Genomic DNA, 21202 nt, shown 5'->3' on the forward strand with positions numbered 1-21202 from the left:
ACTGTACTTACCTTCTTCCATAACAATGTATAGTTATACTTCAAAGAGACAGGTTAAAGCTGAACTGAAAAATTCAAAACTACGCTTGCATTGAGGCCACCCCCGTACTACAGGGGTTAAATGGTCATTATACAAACAATGGCAACCACCCCAACCTATACCTAGCCTTTGCAGCAAGGAGCACATGAAAGGAATTTGAACATCAAAAACAAACAAAAATTCCCAGCACACTTACTAGTTAGCCTGCAAGATAACCAAATTGACCCTGAAGGTGTTTAGGCCAACACATTTGCAAACATATGGGTAAGCCTCCGTGTACTGTGGTACTAACTCTATAACATTGAGAGTCTGAAAAGTTGGAGCACATATAGCAATAGATAGATTAGGGGCAGGTTTGCCTGGAGGAAGCCCAGAAAGGGCACAAGGGCCAGGGCTTCCCCACACCTATTCATCAACTGTACAAACAATGGCAACCACCCCAACCTATAAATAGCCTTTGCAGCAAGGAGCACATGGAAGGGCAAATGTTAATTTTCCCTGATGTCATCAGGTGCAGTGCAGGACTAGCAGTCTTGCATTTTCAGTGAGGACTCTGAGGGCCTGCCCACAACCCAGGGAGGAAAGAAAGAACATAACTGCGGGGGGAGCAAGTAAAAACATAAGTAAAACTGATGTTTCTGTTCACCCTAGACCAGGGGTGTCAAACTTAATTTCATTGAGGGCTGCATCAGCATTCTGGGTTTTATCTGTAAAACAGATCAGTATGTCCTGAGCACCCCCCCCCCCCTATACACCAGATGTCAAGAGCCCGCCCACCATCAGAAGTCCAGAGTCCCCACCCACCCTTACAACACAGTGCACCCCCTTTCCTTGTGCTACTGCCGGAAAGAAGCTGGTGGTGCAGCTAGGAAGCAGGAAGTGCAGAGTCTGGAGGGGGCCAGAGGATGGCTGAATGCTGAGACCAGCAGGGACGGAGATGAGGAGGGGCTGCGGCTGTACAGATAGGCACAGGATCTGCAGGAGGAGTTCTGTATTCCTCTCTGCACCAACCGCTGAGATGGGGAAGAGGGGGGAGCAGAGACGAGACTCTCCATAGCGGCATGGAGAAGCACAGGATGTGAAGGAGGAGTTCTGCCCACCTCTCTGCTGTTGACTGCTGAGTGGGGTCAACAACGAGGGGGTCGCTGCAGCCACAGGAGAAGCACGAGGGCCACATGAAATGGCTTGGAGGGCTAGATTTGGCCCCCGGGCCTTGTGTTTGAACCATGTACCCTAGACTAAAACTAGCATTTAACCTTTGCATTGTACTGGGAGTACCACTGCAAGGGTGAATCTAGGTTCACCCCTATGCATGCATGCACAAAACCTATAAGGCAGGTTATTCATTTCAATGGGCTGTCCAACCAACGAGAATTGTCAGGAAAGAAGTCATTGAGCCTTTCTTAAAAATTGTTCTGCATTGAACCGCATGGTTTGTCAATGCGTGCGGGTGCCATTAAGAATAAATGGACCATCTATCTGGTAAACTGATAAACGTTACAGCTGGACAGGAACCAGAATTAGGGCAACCATGAAAATAAGGACGGAGGCAAACAGGACAGGAAAAAACATTTACAAATTTCCTTACCCTCTAAATCAGCCCTAGCATGAAAATGCGCATGGTGATGGAGTGACCTCTTGTAAAATTTGGGATCCTGAGCTTTGAGGTCCGGTGATGTCACTAGAGTCTACAGGAATCAGCCTCAATCTGAGGTGTATGGCTCCACCTAAACTGAGGAACACTCTCTTTATTTTGGGGATTTATGGTGGAATGAGACCTATTGATAAATTTTGGTCAAAGAAGGTTCTGAACTTGCACTGGTTCAGTGGGAGGCTTTTGGGCTTCTTTTGACACAACTCACCATAACCCGTCTAGTGAGTTTTACTTTATGCCTCATGCACAATGGGCATAAAATGCCGCTTTTATGGTTGTTTTTTTTTTGTTTTTTTTCAGCCTCTAAATGTCCCTCTTTGTTCGCCTATGGGGCCATGCACACATAGACATTTACAGGTGAATTAGAAGAAGAGGTTTTTAGAGGCTGAAACAAAAAAAAAAAAAAACTCACGTGAGCGTTCAGGAGAGAAATGCTTGAGCAGGAAAAAAATGTTGGTGGGGCAGGGCTTAAGGTGCCCTAAAGGGGGAGCAAGCACATTTTGTGGCACAAATAACTCTTTGGGTCTTATTCACTTCACAGCAATGTTACACTTGACTAACTGTTCACAGTCTTCCTTTCATGGTGCAGCACTTGTGAGGGGATACCATGGAGCCTGTAGCCCAGCTTTGATATCAGCTCACTCCATGCTACTAGACATGAAGCTTCCTCATGACATACAGCAAGATACATAGGGGCTCCATGGCACGGGTTCAGTCCCAGATACATGGGGGCATCGGCTGTGTTAGCGAGGGAGTTGCATGTCTAGTAGCATGGAGGGAGCTGACATCACCGTTATCCTTGCTATTCACACTGTACATACACTGGTTGGCTGTTTAAGCACCAAACACACGACTGGTTACTCATGGCAATGGCAATGGCAATCTGATCTTACAATTGAGACATTGTTTGCTTGGAGACCTTTAGAAGTACACATCCCCTGATGTAAGCCCTGTTCTTTTTATACACCTGCCTTACATGCACCCCTTTGCAGGAACTTCAGACCAGACATTTAGTAACTTTTACTAAAGATTCTTGCAGGTACAGGGTAAACAGATCACAGTCTTTCACAGTTTATTGCTAAACAGTTCCGATTCATTCTAACTAATTTAGTTAGCCCATGTCATACCTCTAAGCAAGGGAGAGTACTTTTCTAAAGTTCATGTTCTGGTTCCAGTACCCCGACTATGTACCCCAAGAAGGGGACCATGTATTCCTAGAGGAGCTACATCTTGCAGCACAGCTTCCTGTCAGTTACTACGAGGAAGGGGAAGAAGAGCTCTAAGCCCTTGTACACCTGGTCGGACATTCCGATGGACATTGTCCGATAGGACCGTGTTGTCGGATAATCTGACAGTGTGTGGGCTCCATCGGACTGTTTCCGTCGAGGGTATCCGACGGACCAAGTTTTCCAGCTGGGCTATAAAATTTTCCGACAACATGATCCGATCGCACTTTGTCCGATCATGTGTAGAGAATTCCGATCGGACAAAGTGCCACGCATGCTCAGATCAAATTCCTAGACACCCGAGAGTGAGCAGACTTAAACCCTTCCTAACTTGGGCAGCCTATTACACAGAGCTTACCAACACATAAACAATGCAGTGCAACAAGACATAGGGGTTGATTTAATATAGGCAAACAGACGGTGCACCTTTGCAAGTGTAGTTGATCCAGGGCTTGGTAAATGAGGGAGAGCTCTGATGACTTCCATTATTTATTCATTTTTTCCTTGCATGTGATTGGATATTCTTTGTAAAGTGAAGCTACACCTCATTTACTAAGCTCTGGAGCAACTTTACTTGCAGAAGTGTCTCTCTGCCTTTAGTAAATCAACCCCATAATGTGCACCCCAAAAGTAGGCACTGAATGTGCCTAAGTGCTAGGGCGGAGCAACATGCTGATGTCATCGCGTACCTCAGTTCCTTGAAGTACAGGCTGCTTGTGTTTTGCCGACCACCGAGATTGTTTTAGGTGTTTTTATCACTACATTGATGTAATTGCAATCTTATGTTTTCATAAACATACCATAAACGTTTTTACACTATGTGGAGCATCTTTTATATTTCTGGGGATAAAATCCTGGAGATATTATCTGGATCAGTGGTCATCAACCCTGTCCTTGGGACCCACTAACAGGCCAGGTTTTATGTATTACCTTGGGGAGATGCAGACTAGAATACTGCAACCACTGAGCAGCAAATGATATCACCTGTGATGTATTTCAGCTATCTTGCAAACCTGGCCTGTTAGTGGGCCTGGAGGACAGGGTTGATGACCACGGATCTGGATGATCTTCACTTTGGTCTTGAGGGGCCCTATAGGAATGCTACAGAAAGGCCCTGGCTGGGTGTTTAGCTGCAAGGGTTTTTGATGATAGATGGTAACTACATATATTAAAATCCTGGTCACATATGAAGAGACATTTATTTATTTTTCTTCACATTATATTTTTTCACAATATATTATGTTCAATTTTTCCTCACTATGTTGATGTATTCATATTGATTTAACATACAGTGCCTTGCAAACGTATTCAACCCCCTTGGCTATTTACCTATTTTGTTACATTACAGCCTTTAGTTCAATGTTTTTTTTTTTTTTAATCTGAATTATATGTGATGAATCAGAACACAATAGTCTAAGTTGGTGAAGTAAAATTAGAAAAATATATACATAAAACAATTTTTCAGAAATAAAAAAATGATAATTGGCATGTGCGTATGTATTCACCCCCCTTTGTTATGAAGCCCATAAAAAGCTCTGGTGCAACCAATTATCTTCAGAAGTCACATAATTAGTGAAATGATGTCCCCCTGTGTGCAATCTAAGGCCGCGTACACACGGGCGGATTGTATGGCCTACTTAGTCCGTCATACAATCCGACGGACAGTCCGTCCTACTTTCGAATGAACGGACTTGACCACACACGGATGCACAAACAGTCCGTCGAAAGCTTGCGCGATGACGTGTACAGCACGTACAACGGGACTAGAAATAGGAAGACCAATACACAGCAATGCAACCTTCCGCCGTGTAAATCCTTTCTGAGCATGCGCCATTCTTAGTCCGTCGAACTAGCCTACTCACGAGCGGATTGTCCGCTGAAACCAAAGTATGACGGACAGTATTACGGAAATTCCGAAATACTTAGTACGCCAGACTGCACGCTGAAAAAGTCAGCTGAAGCCCACACACGAGCGGACTGTCCGCTGAAATGTGTTTCGGCGGGCTAAGTAGGCCATACAATCTGCCCGTGTGTACGCGGCATAAGTGTCACATGATCTGTCATTACATATACATAATTTTTTTTAAAGGCCCCAGAGGCTGCAAGAGGCACTACTAACCAAAAACTGTAAGGGGCAATGGTGTTGAGAAGTACAAGTCAGGGTTAGGTTATAAAAAAATATCCAAATCGTTGATGATTCCTAGGAGCACCATCAAATCTATCATAACCAAATGGAAAGAACATGGCACAACAGCAGACCTGCCAAGAGACAGCCGCACACCAAAACTCACGGACCGGGCAAGGAGGGCATTAATCAGAGAGGCAGCACAGAGACCTAAGGTAACCCTGGAAGAGCTGCAGAGTTCCACAGCAGAGACTAAAGTATCTGTACATAGGAGGACAATAAGTTGTACATGCCATAGAGTTGGACTTTATGGCAGAGTGGCCAGAAGAAAGCCATGACTTTCAGCAAAAAACAAAATGGCACCTTTTGATTTTGCGAAAAGGCACGTGGGAGACACCCAAAATGTATGGAGGAAGGTGCTCTGGTCTGATGCGACAAAAATTTTACTTTTTGGCCATCAAAGAAAACGCTATGTCTGGCGCAAACCCAACACATCACATCACCCAAAGAACACCATCTCCACAGTGAAACATGGTGGTGGCAGCATCATGCTGTGGGGATGTTTTTCAGCAGTCTGGACTGGGAAACTGGTCAGAATTGAGGGAAAGAGGTGTAGCACCCTCTACCAATAGGTAGGTCCTTTTTTTACTAGGGATTGTCAACACAGGCAAATTTAGGCAGGCTTATGCAGGAAGCTAGGCCTGTCTGTTTTGATCTGGGGGCTGGGTGTGATCAGGTAATAGCAGTGGGTGTGACCACCTGTGCTTTAGCTCTGGGGCACCTTCCCTGCTTCCAGGGATAAGATCCTGGAAGAGGGGATGAGCCTGGAACTAGAATGGCAGGCAGCTCATGTGGGAGCCCTGACCAATCCCCAATTGGTATTGGCAGGCCTCCTATATAAGCTGAGGAGATATGCCACTGGGTGGAGATATCGGCTGAGTGAAGTGAGGAATGGAATGCTAGGCAGCAGCAGGAGGGCACTCCCATCTGGGGGGTGTACCGATTGCATTTGGAGGCCCGGGGAGAGCTGTGAAGGAACTTTGCCTCTCCTCTACATAGTCATTGGCATTGTCTTTATCACCACAGGGTTGGTGGTAAAGAATTCCTGGAGCAGAGGGAACTTTGCTTCTACACGGTCATTAGCAAAGTCTTCATCAGTCACACAGTGAATGATGAGGAGTGCTGGATCAGAGAAGAGACTCTGGGGATCTGTGTCAAATCAATGTGTTCTGAGGGCACAGGATTTGCAAGTTGGGCTGGCTGGGAGCAGTAGTCCACCATCTAAAGACATGCTTTTAAACTATTAGTCCTCCGGGGAGAGGTATTGCAGGCCTCAGGCCTAATAGCAGCGAGCAACTAGAGCCTTACTAGGGGCTTATTCAGAGTGAGTCCTTATTATTTAAGAGAAGATGATGTGGCATGACCCTAACTCAGTAACTACAAAATTGTGCAGGAAGAAACAAGTCTGTGCATGAGGAAACAAGTTTGGGCAGGAGCAGAAAGAGTTCTAGGACCATCATTTTAACAGGGTCAACAGTGATGTCTTCATCTTTCATGGATGGATGGAAAATTCTTAGAAAGAATAGTCTGCAGAAGTTAAGCAGAGGAGGAGCAGCAGTCTGCATGGAAATGCAGGAGGAGATTCATACTCATTATATATGCACATCTAGTCTTATGGCTCTAACTCTGTGCTGAAGCGCTTAAATCTTAAAATATGATGGCAATGATAGATTCTATGGATATCCCATATCCTTATTTCCTATCCAAGTTGTATACCCCAATAAAACAACAAAAACAAAACAAGCAAAATACTGTTCATTGTCTCTGGAAGTGATGTATGAAGTATAGTAGAGGGGTGAATTGGTGGATTTGTTTGTTACTAGCGGCAACTACATCACTACAGATGGATGGTGCTAAATACAGGGATATTCTTGAGCAAAACCTGTACCACTCTGTGTGTGTTTTGAGGCTAGGATGGAGGTTCACCTTCCAGCAGGACAATGACCCCAAACACACTGCTAAAGGAACACTTGAGTGGTTTAAGGGGAAAAATGTAAATGTGTTGAAATGGCCTAGTCAAAGCCCAGAACTCAATCCAATAGAAAATCTGTGGTCAGACTGCTGTTCACAAGCGCAAACCATCCAACTTGAAGGAGATGGAGCAGTTTTGCAAGGAGGAATGGGCAAAAATCCCAGTGGTAAGATGTAGCAAGCTCATAGAGACTTATCCAAAGCGACTTGGAGCTGTGATAGCCGCAAAAGGCGGCTCTACAATGTATTGACTAGGGGGGTGAATAGTTATACACATTACTTTTTCTGTTATTTTGTCCTATTTGTTGTTTGCTTCATAATAATAAAAAAAAAATCTTCAAAATTGAGGGCATGTTCTGTAAATTAAATGATGCAAATCCTCAAACAATCCATGTTAATTCCAGGTTGTGAGGCAACAAAACATGAAAAATGACAAAGGGGGGGGGGGGGGGGGGGTGTGAATACTTTTACAAGGAACTGTATAGAGCAACTCTTTCCGTTTTGATTGTGTTTTGACTGTGCTTATATCTCTCAGCAGAGTTGCAGCTTAGATCTCTTTTTTTTGCATTTCATATTTTGTGATTTGGTTTTATTGGTTATAAGCACAGTTCTTCTCTTTTTAATAGACACGTTTAGCGCTCGAGTGTTCATTCATGTCAATAGCCAGAATAAATTAATATCCTAGAAAATAGAATAAATGAATGAACACCCAAGTACTTGATGCGCCTTAACGCATTTGCAAAATGTGTCTTTAGTCGCATTTTTATAAGTTTGTTTTCTCCTCCCAGGATAAAAGGCCTTCAGAAGGGCTAAGCAAAAGCCCAGTGTGCAGGAGACCTAATCATTAGAAGCCATTGTTTCCATACACTGCACAGATCATGGCCAACAGGAGTTAACAGTTGTATGTATTGTGCAATAATTGGTTATGTAATATTCAGCTGTATCGATGCTATACACCAACAGTTCACAGTGTACAGCTAGCCTGAGGGCATATAGAAATGAACTACCCTAAGAAATAAAGTCTTATTTTATGGATTTGATATCAAATTAAACATGTAATTACCTTCTATTTTAACCCCTTCATGCCGACCATAGACAAATATGTGGCCGCACTGGACTGGGCATTTTTCCATGGGGCCACATATATGCGTATCTCCCTTTGTGCTGGGAACGTGCCGCATGGCGAACTCTAGCATAGAGACTGGGGTCTCACCGAGAGTCTAACGACCGGGACCAGGAACGTACAATTCTGGGTCATATGATCGCTGTGATAGCCTCTGATTGGCTATCACTATGATCAGTCACTGTGAAGCCCACCCCTGTGTTTTCTGTCTCTGTGAATGGACAAGACATATACATTGTATCTTTCTATGTTGGGCAAGTTTTCCTTAGATCAGTGTTTCTCAACTCCAGTACTCAAGGCGCCCCAACAGGTCATGTTTTCAGTATTTCCCTCAGATTTAACGGCTGTGGTAATTACTAAAGCCCCATACACACTATCAGTTTTTCTGCTGATTTTTTCCCTTCAGATTTACCAAAACCATATAATATGAGGTCAAACCTTAGGAGTTTCAATGTGTATGCAATCAGGCAGGCCCTTGCACTACATGGTTTTGGTAAATCTGAAGACAAAAATCAGCAGAAAATCTGATAGTGTGTATGGGGCTTTAGGCTGCGAAACTGACTAAATCACCTGTGCAAAATAATGGACAGCCTGAAAACATGACCGTTGGGGCGCCTTGAGGACTGGAATTGAAAAACACTGCCTTAGATATTTATTATTTATTCATTTATAAAATCAGGAGATGCCCATTACCATGTACCACCAAATGAAAGCCAAATTTGTCCTGAACAAAACATGGTATAATCCACCAGGATGCACAAAGTAGTTGTAATGATATGTACGGTTTTACTAACACAAGTCAAAGTTGCAAAATTGTCCTTAGGCATTAAGATATTTCACCCTTAGGCACAAAAAAGAAAGCTTCACACTGGTTCAGTGGGGGGTTTGTTGGTCCTTCTCCTTGGCCTTCCGCACTATAATCTTTAAGGTTTAAATTTTTTTTTTTTCATTCTGTTCTGTTGGATTCACTAAACATTCTTTATTAGGGGTAGGTGACTGCAACATAAGCAGGTCGTCCATTTTCATGCAAGATCCTCCTTAAAGGAGAAGTCCACCTTAACACTAAAATCTATACATCTACAGACATCTACGCTCTAACATTAACCTATAAAACCCTGTAAAGAAGAAATCATTATATATACCTTTTTTGAAGCCACTCTGGTCTGCTGTGGAGGTGGGTGCAGAGGACACAGCCGACAATGGAAGCCCCATAGTAAGTCTATGGGTGACGTCACTTCCCATTAATTTCGCATCTGTTGTTGGCTGTGTCCTCTGCAGAGCTTCTGCCGCTGGAGACTGAACTGGATCGGGTTCAGAAAAGGTATGTATATTGATTTCTTCTTTATAGGGCTAGATAGGTCAGTGTTAGATCTTGGATGTCTGTAGATGTAGAGATTTTAGTATTAGGCTGGACTTTAAAGATAGACAGTGTTATTTTGTCTTGCTTGCAAAAGATGCTTAAAATAACCCACGGGAGACTTCACAACTTCCAGCCTCAGGTATGAGAGTATTCTGAGATTTTCCTTTAGCTCAGAATCCTCACTGATGTTATCTGACAGTACAGTAGAGATCTCCTCGGGACAACTGAAGAAATCCCATTAGGGAATAAAGTAATGACCATTGGGTTCATATGTACATTGTGAATATGACTGTTAGTGGCTGGTTTTACTGTAATCTCTGCTGCCATTCGGCATTATAAAGAAGATCGGTGATAGACGGGGAACATTCAATGTTTCTGTGACTGTATGGCCTGTAATCTCCCATGTGCTGATCCTGAACGATGCTGGAATAGATTGAAAGCAGGATTGCTATTATGTCTGTGTATCTCTGCTATACACATCTGTGATCTAGTGATTAATATGCTAGCCAGGGCTACAGCAATTTTTTTTTATAGTTTAACTCCTTCGGGTAAAACAAAGCTAAATTCCTAAGCACAATTTTGCAACTTTGACATGTGTTTGTAAAATCGTAAATATCGTCACAACTACTTTGTGCATCCAGGTGGATTATAGCAGTTTTTTTTTCAGGTTAAATTGGGCTTTAATTTGGCGATAATTGATAATGGATATCTCCTGATTTTTTTATTTATTTAAAAGGAAAACTGGCCTAAAATAGAAAAAAAATGTAGTTCTATATTTCTTGCTACTACCATAACCTACCACCAAAGAACAACTCAAATTAAATTCTCCTGCTCTAGACGATTGCAGTGATACTACATGTGTATGTTAGTTGTTGTTTGTAATCGTAGTGCAGCCCAAAAACAATAGTGCACATTTTTTTTATTCTACCTAAAACAGTGTTTTTTTTTTTATTCGTATGAGTGAGTCTGAAAAAATACGGACCCTGACCTTGACCCAAACCCTAACCTTGGCTCTGGCCTAGATTAAACCTTGGCCTAGGTGTTATTTTCTATTTTTTTAAATTGATCGTTAGTATGGGAGCCCTGGGCTCTCCAGGAGACCCCGGTCTCTGTGCTGGGAGCACGCCATGCGGTGCGCTCCCAGCACATAGGGAGATACGCAAATATGCGGCCCCATGGAAAAAAGCCCAGTCCAGTGAGGCTGCATTTTTGTGTTAGGTCGATGTGAAGGGGTTAAAGTAGAAGTAAACCCTGATGGATTTTACTTCCTCTTTTGCTCCCTGCAAAGCCTGAAAATTAAAAGCATAATTTGCTATTATGCATCACATACTAGCCCATTATGTGACAGTTACCTGCAAAACTAATGCATCGTTGTCCCCTGTGCAGGCTGCGTCCATCTTCGCCACTCTTCCTTCCGGGGGCCTCAGACTCAGGTTCTGTGACTGGCCGGAGACCTGTGACGTCACTCCCGTGCATGCGCGGGAGCCGTCAGCAACGGCACACGCTGGGGGAAAAACAGCATGTTTTTTCACAGCACACTACATGTGAAATATCTCCTAGATGGCGCATGTTTAGGAGATATTTCCACTACCTATAAGTAAGCCTTATTCTAGGCTTAACTATAGGTAAAACTCACACAAAAGGGTTTACAACTACTTTAAATAAAGGTTTCTTAACTGTGGTATCCTTAGCTCTTTGGGGCCAAAGACACAACAATGGGGGTATGGGATCACTAAGAATTAAAAGTAATCCCAAATTTTTGTTAGAAAACTGTAGGAAGTGTTAATGGACTATGAAAGTACAGTGATTACCACGCTTGTACACCATTGAGATCCACAAGTCTGTCTGACATGATCGAGTATTGGACATGTAGCTTTCATCCACAGATCATTGTGAACAAATGACGTCGCCATACAGGTCACCCTCCAGTCACGTCAGCGCTGAAAAGTGGCCCAGTGAGGGCTTGTCGTGCCTGCGCTCTGCGGCGGGCCTATCGGAAGGCTGCTGGGTAGAGGGGGAGGAGGAGCAGAAAGCAGAGTAGGCGCGTTGCTGGCAAGATGTCAGCTGGGTGGAGAATGCGAGCAGGCATAGCTGTGTGCTCGTGGACATGGCGCATGCATAGGACACAGAAGGACACACAGGATTCTAACGGACCGGCAGGGAGGAAGGTGCGGACCAACTAATCGATAATGAAAATCGTTGACACCGATTTTCATTATAGCATATCATTGATAATATCGATTCATTGTTTCAGCCCTAGTGAGGGCTTTTATACCATTTAGGATCATTTGTTTAAATACAGAAGGTATAAATGCTATGAAAGGGTGATATGAGTACATACGTAATGCAATATTTCTATGAATTACTTCTTACCGGCTGTACACAGAGAAATGTTTAAGTGGAAAGATAAGAGAAGAACAGATAACATTATAGAAATGTTTTAATATATCAAAATAATCACTTGTATTGTGGGCTGTATTCTTCATGGTGAGAGGCGCGGGGGAGGGGGGGGGGGGGTGAGTGTTAATACATTTCAGAGTGGCGTTTGGGTATAATAATGGTACACTCAATGGCAACCATATGTTTTATGCATCTTTAGCTCTGCCTTGTCCTTTTTTTTAATCTATGAGTAATACCATTGTGGGTATATAATGTTTATTTTGCTTGTTAATTTTGTGCTTACCAAACATGCCAATCACTTAACATAATGTACAGAACACAATACAGAGACCCACAGATGGAACTGAACAATGATGCAATGAATGGAGAACTTTCTGCATACAGTAAATCGTTAGAAATGTGTTATCCAAAAAAGAATTGTGCCCAATTGGAATTGGAATTGGTGAAACGTGTTTTAAATGAAGACGAATGTTTGGAAATGCATCGCTTGCAAGGTAAGACCAGGAGTAAAGTGCTGAAGGGCTACAGTAACAGCAAACGGAAAATAAAAAGACATCGGCTGGTTAGACAGAATGTCTTGAAGCAGAACATTAAACATGAAGACAATTTTAAAGGGGTTCTATTTGGCAAAGAAATAAAAGGCTCATTTGTGTAGAAATTATAATAAATGTTGCTGTCCAGATTCACTCTTGCATTTCGGATCCTAGTCACACTGGATGACTCCCTATCTTAAATCACTAACAGAAAAGGTGACACACTATTGTAGAATTTTTTTAAATCTTTAGTTTATTAGATTGTCGATGATACCACTTCAACCAAGTCTTGGGGATGTCAGAGTGATCCACATCCTGCAATTCCAATCCTACACCATGCTTCACAGTTGGGATTAAGGATAATGTGGGTTGTAAACCCACTTTATCATTTTCTGGAAATCCCCTGTGTTAAATAATGCAATGTCTCCACTGTATATGCTTTATAAAAAAGAATCCCCGGTATACCTTATTTCACAGTGCCGCTCACATGACCACCCATCCTTCCCTCTCCGGTTTTCTGACAGTTACAGCAGGTGGGGCAAAGAATCCACCGCTGATGTAATTTGGAAGGGGGAGAGAGTCGGCCGATCACATGAGCACCAAGCAGTGCTCTGAAAAAATGTATAATTAATACAGGGGCATTTTTTTAAATAAAGCATATACAGTGGAGAAATTGCCTTATTTAACAGAGGGGATTGCTAGAAAATGATAAAGTTATGATAGCAGCAGGAGGGGAGAGGAGGTGCGGGCACTGTCACTAGCTGACAGGCAGAGAGGCAGGGAATGAGGAGGAAGAGGAGGACAGAGAAGGACAGAGCAAGGCTGTGGATGGCAGAGGCTTGTGAACTGAACACCAAACTAATTCATCCATGTCTTTATGATCTTGCTTTGTTTACTGGTGTGCAGTCATGTTGGAGCAGAAATGGGCCATCCCCAAACAGTTCCCACAAAGTTGGGGGCATTAAATTGTCCAAAATGTCTTGGTATGCTGATGCCTTAAAAGCTCCCTTCACTGAAACTAAGGGGCCAAGCCCAACCCCCTGAAAAACAACCCCACACCATAATCCCCCCTCCACCAAATGATTTGGACCAATGCACAAAGCAAGGTCCATAAAGACATGTATGAGTGAGTTTGGGGTGGAGGAACTTGACTGACTTGCACAAAGCTCTGACCTCAACTCGATAGATTACCTTTGGGATGAATTAGAGTGGAGGCCTCCTCGTCCACATCAATGCCTGACCTCACAAATGCACTTCTGGAAGAATGGTCAAACATTCCCATAGACACACTCCTAAACCTTATTGACAGCCTTCCCAGAAGAGTTGAAGGGTGCGCCAACCTGGTCTAGTGACAACTGTCAAAAAAGGAATTTCCTATTTTTTGGGGAGATTTCCACTCCTTTCTTTTCAAGTATCTTGACCAGCAGGAAACGGAAAACCTACCTGATGGGCATATTGACAGCAATAAAATTCTAAGCCTTTGCAAACTATCTAAAGAAACACTTAAGTTTAAGCTAGATTGTCTATCAGAAACATGCTGTATTGTTACTTCCCTAATGAGCAGAGGCTGCAAAAGAAACATTATTTTTTTACAGTAGACTATATGCATTCAACAGTGATGTTCTTTTGCTTCTGCATAGCCTATGTCTGGCACATGTGGGGCTGATAATCAAATCATTATCAAGCTTCCAACATTCACCCTCTCTGCTTATAGTTGTCACACAAAACCCTGAAGAAGTGTTGGGTTTAAATAAGAACTGAGTCGGGTTCTAAATGCTACATACGTAGGTTTCTCACTTTTGGATTCCCAAAAAATGTTGGATTTGTATTTTAACAGTGCTTCCCAGATGATTGATACAGTATGTGGGTGGATTTACTCATTTTGTGGACTAAACTGCATACAGTGTATGTTAAACACGTCCTTGGGTTCTAAACAGGGGCTTTTATTGTGGTGACCACCATGGCTGAACGGTGTTCCTTTATACTGCTGGCACAAAAAAACCTTCTCCGTGAAGAATAATACAGACGCCACAGTGGGTAGAAAGCATTCATGGTAAATAAACATTCAAGCAATGTTCAGAGCTCAATAATACAAGTAAAGCACAATAATATTTCGCACAAAAGTTAATCTACTTGTTATTGTAGTCATTGTGTTACATACCTGTATTACTTCATCGTCTTCTTCCAAAAGACCTTCTAGAATCTCAACGGCAAGCTGAAAAACAAAGTATTAATCATCAATCAATTATTTATACTTGAGAGGAAAATCTATGGTGCATTACGTTATTAAACAAAGGGTTCAAGTTGTGCAATAAAACCTAACAATGATAAGTGACTGGAAGGCGTTAGAGTGTGCTAATGCATTTACAGTTCATGTGCATATGATGCAAAACAAAGTGAAGAATCTTAAAGGGCAATCCAGACATACAGATAAACTTTTAAGATTGGACTTGCCAAGTCCCATGCCCTTACGTTTGCTAAGCCACCCCCCTCTCCCTTGAAATGGAGACTATAACATCGCAAGTCATTCTGCAGTAGCATTACTGCACCCAGCACCTACCTACCTGCAGTTTACACGACTAGTGAACATACTGATAACACACTTTTAGCATTATTTTTCCTCTGAGCTCCACCAATCCCCCGCTCATCAGTTTTCAGAGGCACCAGAGGTTCAATAATTAAGATGCCTTGTAGCAATTTAACATCAAGACTAGTTGGTAAAATAACATTAGCTAGACTGAAAAAAACTATTTTACAGCTTCTAAAGGAATATAGAAAAATAATCCATAAGCAAAGCTCAAAATATAAAGTGTTTGATCGAAGGCGTTCATCCTGTGCCATTTATCGTGTTCCCTACTCTTGTAAGTGTATGTCCCTGAAAGATCTAATAAACGTATCCTTATCCTTGTTTAGGGTTCTTTTCTCTAGAGCTTCTCCCATCCTTTGGAACTCCCTACCCCCAACTGTCAGACTGTCCCCTAATTTATCCATCTTTAGATGATTACTTTAAAAAAGCCTATAGATGACATCACGTGACCAAGAGGTATTTTCTATTCTGTCATGGAACGCCCGTGGTCTTAATTCTTAATTTAAAAGAGCATTATTATTTAAATATTTGAAAAGTTATTTTCCACATATAGTGCTACTTCAAGAAACTCATCTTATGGGGAGCAAGCTTTTGGCCCTTTGAGTTACCATGCTATGTATTCCATGTTTTCTAGAGGGGTTTCCATATTGATTAGCAGATCCTTACCTTGCACTGTGAAAGATGTATTCTCTGACCCCCAGGGTAAATATGTTTTGTTTGTGTTTCTTCTGTGGGGCCATTTCTTAGAAAAAATGTCTTCGTATGGTCCAGCTAAGTTATTGATAAGGGGAGAGTTGCTATAATAATGCTATCCTGGATCCTGCCTTGGATAGACCAACCCCTCCTAAAAATTTCTATGGAGAACTCTCTAACTGGGCCCAGATGGTAGACCTGGTAGAAGCTTGGCGATGGAAAAATCCTTCAACTAGATCATATTCTTGTTTTTCAACTTTGCGTAAGACCACCTCCTGTATAGATTTAGCCTTTGCCAAGAGGGCTATCTGACCATGCCCCACTTATGCTTACACTTCGTTAGCATCACTTTCATGATGCAGCACAGTGGAGATTGCGTACTCACTGGATCTCACAGTCCGATATGGTTAATAAAATTCTGCCCCTTCTAGAAAAGTATTGGGAGTTTAATATAGGGTCGTCCACTTCATCAATATTATGGGATGCCTTTAAGGGCTATACAAGAGTACAATATACATAAAGCAGTTAATAAGGCTCAACGAGTAAAGAATGATGCTTTGAAGCTTATAGTGGATGAAAAAACAGCCCAATATGCTGCTGATCCTTCAGAATTTAATTTTAATGCTTTATCCCATAGCAAACGGGCCTTACATTTGCATATGGCTGAGGCCACAAGGATAGATCTATACAAAAATAAACAAAAATCTTTTGAGCAGGGAGATCGCAATGGTTGCTTTTTGGCCATGATGGCTAAACATGTACAAACTAATATTCCGATTTCGGAAACACACACATCCTCTGGAGATGTGGCCTGTACACAGCCTAAAATTCTGGAGACTTTTCAGCAATTTTATCAGACATTGTATACATCTCATTTGGCTTCTGATTTCCAGCCAACTGAATTGTCAGCTTGGCTGGATTCAGTTGCACTGGCTTGGTTAACAGATAATCAGAGGGAGACGCCTGTACGCCCTATAACTTCGGAGGAGGTCCTTTTGGTCATTGGTTCTTTCCATTAGGGAAGTCGTGGGGCCAGATGGCCTTCCAATTGAATTTGATAGTGCTCATGGAGAGCTCTTAGCTCCTGTATTGCCTTCTCTTTACTCTGACTGTCTGAAGGAGGGAGCTTTATGAGACTCAATGAGTCATGCCCATATAGTTTTAATGCACAAGCACCCAAAATATCCATCCTCCTGTGCTTCATACAGGTTGGTGTTGAATGTATAATAAAAAATTTTGACCAAGCTCATCTCCCGACGATTACAACCTATGATGTCTAATATTGATTCAGATCAAACGGGGTTCATGCCAGGTAGGGCTACTGATGTGAATTTGAGGAGATTATACCAATATTTATGCTTCACATCTTAATATAGGATCTAGGGTCATTGTCTCCCTAGATATTGAGAAGGCTTTTGATATCTTGAAGTGGCCCTTTCTGTGGGAGGTACTCCGTAGAATGGTCTTTCCAGTGGTATTAAAATGGTTGCCGGTCTTGTATATAAATCCCACAGCTGCAGTGAAAATGGGGGGAGGGTTGTCATTTCCTTTTTCATTATTTAGGGGAACTCGGCAGGGCTGCCCTCCTCTCTCCAACCCTTTTTGTTATTGCTATGGAGGCGGTGGCTTTACGCACTTCCCCCAATATTAAGGGATTACGGATTGATTGGTTGGTTGGAGGAGAGGGTAGCTTTGTATGCAGATTACCTTTTTTTATTTTTTAATGATGCTGGACCCTCACTCCAAGGAGCCTTAGGCCGCGTACACACGGGCGGACTGGTCGCCCAACTTTGTCCGCTGAACAGTGTTTCAGCGGACAGTCCGCTCGTGTGTGGGCTTCAGCGGACAGTTTCAGCGGACAGTCTGTCGAACAAAGTTTTTCGGAATTTCCGTAAGACAGTCCGCTGAAACTTGGTTTCAGCGGACAGTCCGCTCGTGTGTAGGCTTGTTCGACAAACTAAGTTTCGCGCATGCTCAGAAAGGATTTACACGGCGAAGGTTGCATTGCAGTGTATTGGACGTCGAATTTCTCGTCCCGTCGTACGTGCCGTTCACGTCATCGCGCACGCTTTCAGCGGACTGTTCGTTCATCGTGTGTGGTCAAGTCCGCTCATGTAAATTTTGAGCGGACTGTTTGTCGGATTGTTTGACAAACTAAGTTGGGCGAACAGTCCGCCCGTGTGTACGCGGCCTTAGAGATATTGTATTCATTCTCAACGGTTACAAGGTTGAAGGTAAATTGTCCCTGTTCCCAATAAATATGGAAGCCCACAGCATGGCTTTAAATTATATTCCATTGCAGTGGGTAGAGAATTTCAAGTATTTAGGAGTTGTAATTTCCTGCCAAGCCTCTGAATTAATTTCCCTGAATGTGACTCTGATTTTAGGAGATATTGGGTCAAAAATGTAAAGGATAGAAGTCTCTACCATTGTCTATATTGGGATGTATTAATCTCTTAAAAATGAAAATTGTACCAAAATGTATGTATTTATTTAGACATTCTCCTCAGTGGCTCCCTGTATCCTTTTTGACAAGATTAAATCAGCTTTTTTCATCTTTTTAAAGGGGATCGAAGAACCCCAGGTACAAATTAACTACCTTGATGCACCCTTTCCGGACTTATATAAATACTTATTAGCCACTCAGCTGGTTACGACCGTATGGTGGCTAAGCCCAGATTTATATAGCTCCTCTACTCGGCTGGAAGCAGCAGTGGTAGGTTCTATAGACGCTCTTAAGGTACTTTTATTTAGGGGCCATAGGGCACCCTACCAGTTGACTGCATTAATGCTTAATACTATTCAAGCTTGGGAGGCTGGTCTTAGATGCGAGTATTATCCAAAGGGTGCAATTTCTCCAAATGCCCCCTCTTTGGTTTAATCCTACTTTCCCTAAAAAAAATTTAAGTACCAGAGCCTATCGCATGGACTAAATATAATATTAAATTACTCTCTCAGTGGTCACTGATCAGAAATTATCTAACTTCTCTACACTTACCTCAAAGTTTAACTTACCTAGTTCTTATCTATTTAGATATTTCCAGCTTCTCCAAATGTTTCATGCACAGTTTCCACAGGACAGTCTAATGATTATACAATCCTCTTTAGAATTGGTATTCAGGGTTGAGTGTCTGGATAAGCCCACCTCAAGACTGTATTCTCATCTTACTTTAATTTCTATTTTGCCACTAGAAGGTCTCAGAGCTAGGTGGGTGCACGATATACCAGATTTGGATATGGAGGACTGGATGGGTGTGTGGGATTTCCCTCTGCGATCTCTGGTATCCTTGGAAGACCGCATGATTCAATTTAAATTGGTACATATAGCATATATTACGCCTTATAGGCTTCAAAAGATAAATCCTGTGTGCTCTTGTAAGTGTTGGCAGTGTGGAGCATCTCAGGGGGATTTCACACATTTTTTCTGTCTATCCAGTCCTGATATTTATACAGCACAGCCATTTTTTTTGCAGGGAAGGAGACCTAATTTTAATCCCCACAGATCCTGTGACTGGGCAGTAAATAAAGAAGCAGCAGACTGATGAGCTCCTCTTTCTGTCACTCTGCTCTCTCCTCCTACCAGATTGTCCCTTTCTAGAACAGATGAGTTCTGCAGTTCAACAAATTGGCTTCTGGTGCTGCTTCTCAATCAGCCTGCAATTTGCACTTTGGGTACTGCAGGAGGCTGATACAGAAGCAAATTCAGGTACTTGCATTGGAAAAAAAAAAAAAAAAGAATAAATCATTAATGAATACAGCGCTTCATGATTTTGCCTTCAGCTTTAAGAATATCAAATACAATATTTTTTTGTCATGATTGAATTACATATTTGTTTTTTGTTTTTTAAGCAAAGAAAATAGTGTTATACACTGAAATGCAAGAAAGCAACTGGAAGTCCGTTGATGTAATTCACTTAAGGCTACGTTCAATTTAGGAAGGAATATATTGGTTATATCACCCACTGTTTTCATAAAATTTTCATAACTAAATCTAGCAGTGCTGCCAAGGGTAGCCACTGCAAAGCCAGACAAGGCATTATCACTCTTCAACCTGCAGGCTATTTATTGCTTAAAGGCAAACTGAAAGGTATTATGCACAATGGGGTGTATTTATTTATTCCTATAGTCATCCTGTGAAATGGCATGCACATTTGTTCTATGCAAATACCGGCATCATCAAATGTTACTGGGATAGTTTCTCTACATCTCTCGCTGAGGATGAGAGAAAACAAATAGTTATATAGTAAAATCATCAGCTTCATCTAGTGGCCGTCATGTGATATTTTCCTGATTCATGAATCAAGAATATCCGACTTGAAGAGAAAATAGCCTAGTAACTTTTGATTTTTTGGTATTCTCATAGAAAGAATGTACATGCAGTTTTGCGGACATATTTCATTTTTTTTTAAATTAAAACACACCCTTTTGTAAAGACATATTTTGTTGAGTGATTATTTTATTATTTGCTTGAAAATAATTTTGCACATTGCTGCTTGATGTTCCATATTTGAATTAATGTATTTCATATCGAGTTGCAAATGCTCCCTCTATGGTCATCTGAATATCTGGATTCTTATGTTCATATGTTGTGACTTAGTTGGCCTTAAAATTAACCTGTGTTGTGCCTATGCTCCGCAACAGCTTATGAAAATAGCAGAGGGCATAATCTGAGTGTAGTAAGTAAAGTACATTTTATACATTTTATAATAAAAACAGCTAATTGCCAACTTACATACAGTACGGTGGCCCAGGCACTCCAGCTGTGGTGAAACTATATGTGTCATGGCACTTGTAGTTTCAAAACAGCTGGAGGGCCAAGGTTGCCTACCCCTATAGCCAGTAAAGGATTGTTTATAATCAAAGTTAGACTTGGATGGTATAAGTCTCAGCACAGCAGTGAGCCAGATTCTGGTTCAGACTAACGTGTTTAGGGCTATCATCTGGGTATACCAATAAGCTTTTTTCCAAAACCAATACTAAAAACCAAAGCTTGGCTTGGTTTTAATACCCTTTATTAAAAAGGTACACAGACTGCCGTTACTGAGCTTCCTTTCTGAATCACTGACACCAAGCATGCAGATTAGGGGTAAGTGCTGACTCCAATGGATCAAGAGGGAGGGGCAGAGCTAAAGCACCCAGCTTGTGATTGACAGCCTCAGCCATGCATGTTTCCCTATGATGTATATATAAAGAATATTACTGCGCTGCTAAAGTGAGAAGTGAGCTGTTAGCACAACAATATGACCAATTGTATATATCTTTATTATTAAAAAATACATAAGCAGAGGTTACAAATATAGGATACCACATGTCGTCCTTGGAAAGCCTTATTACACAAAACTATGTTGCATAAACCCAGATATCATCAACAATTGGTCTTCAACAACTATATGGCCACTAAGCAAAATATAGCGTAGTCATGGAGGACACC

At 42.0% G+C, this 21202-nt stretch overlaps 1 protein-coding gene across 1 annotated transcript in view; it reads right to left on the bottom strand.

Annotated features, from left to right (window-relative positions):
* Positions 1-21202, bottom strand: part of LOC143996041 (uncharacterized) — a 693822-nt gene that overhangs the window by 115668 nt on the left and 556952 nt on the right. Inside the window, exon 9 of the mRNA XM_077490846.1 lies at positions 14653-14706. Within this exon, the coding sequence (XP_077346972.1) occupies positions 14653-14706 (54 nt within the window). The remainder of the gene's footprint in view (positions 1-14652; positions 14707-21202) is intronic.

Source organism: Lithobates pipiens, unplaced genomic scaffold (genome assembly GCF_037356315.1).
Source record: "Lithobates pipiens isolate NorthernLeopardFrog02 unplaced genomic scaffold, aLitPip1_a1.2 Scaffold_19, whole genome shotgun sequence".
NCBI lineage: Eukaryota > Metazoa > Chordata > Amphibia > Anura > Ranidae > Lithobates > Lithobates pipiens.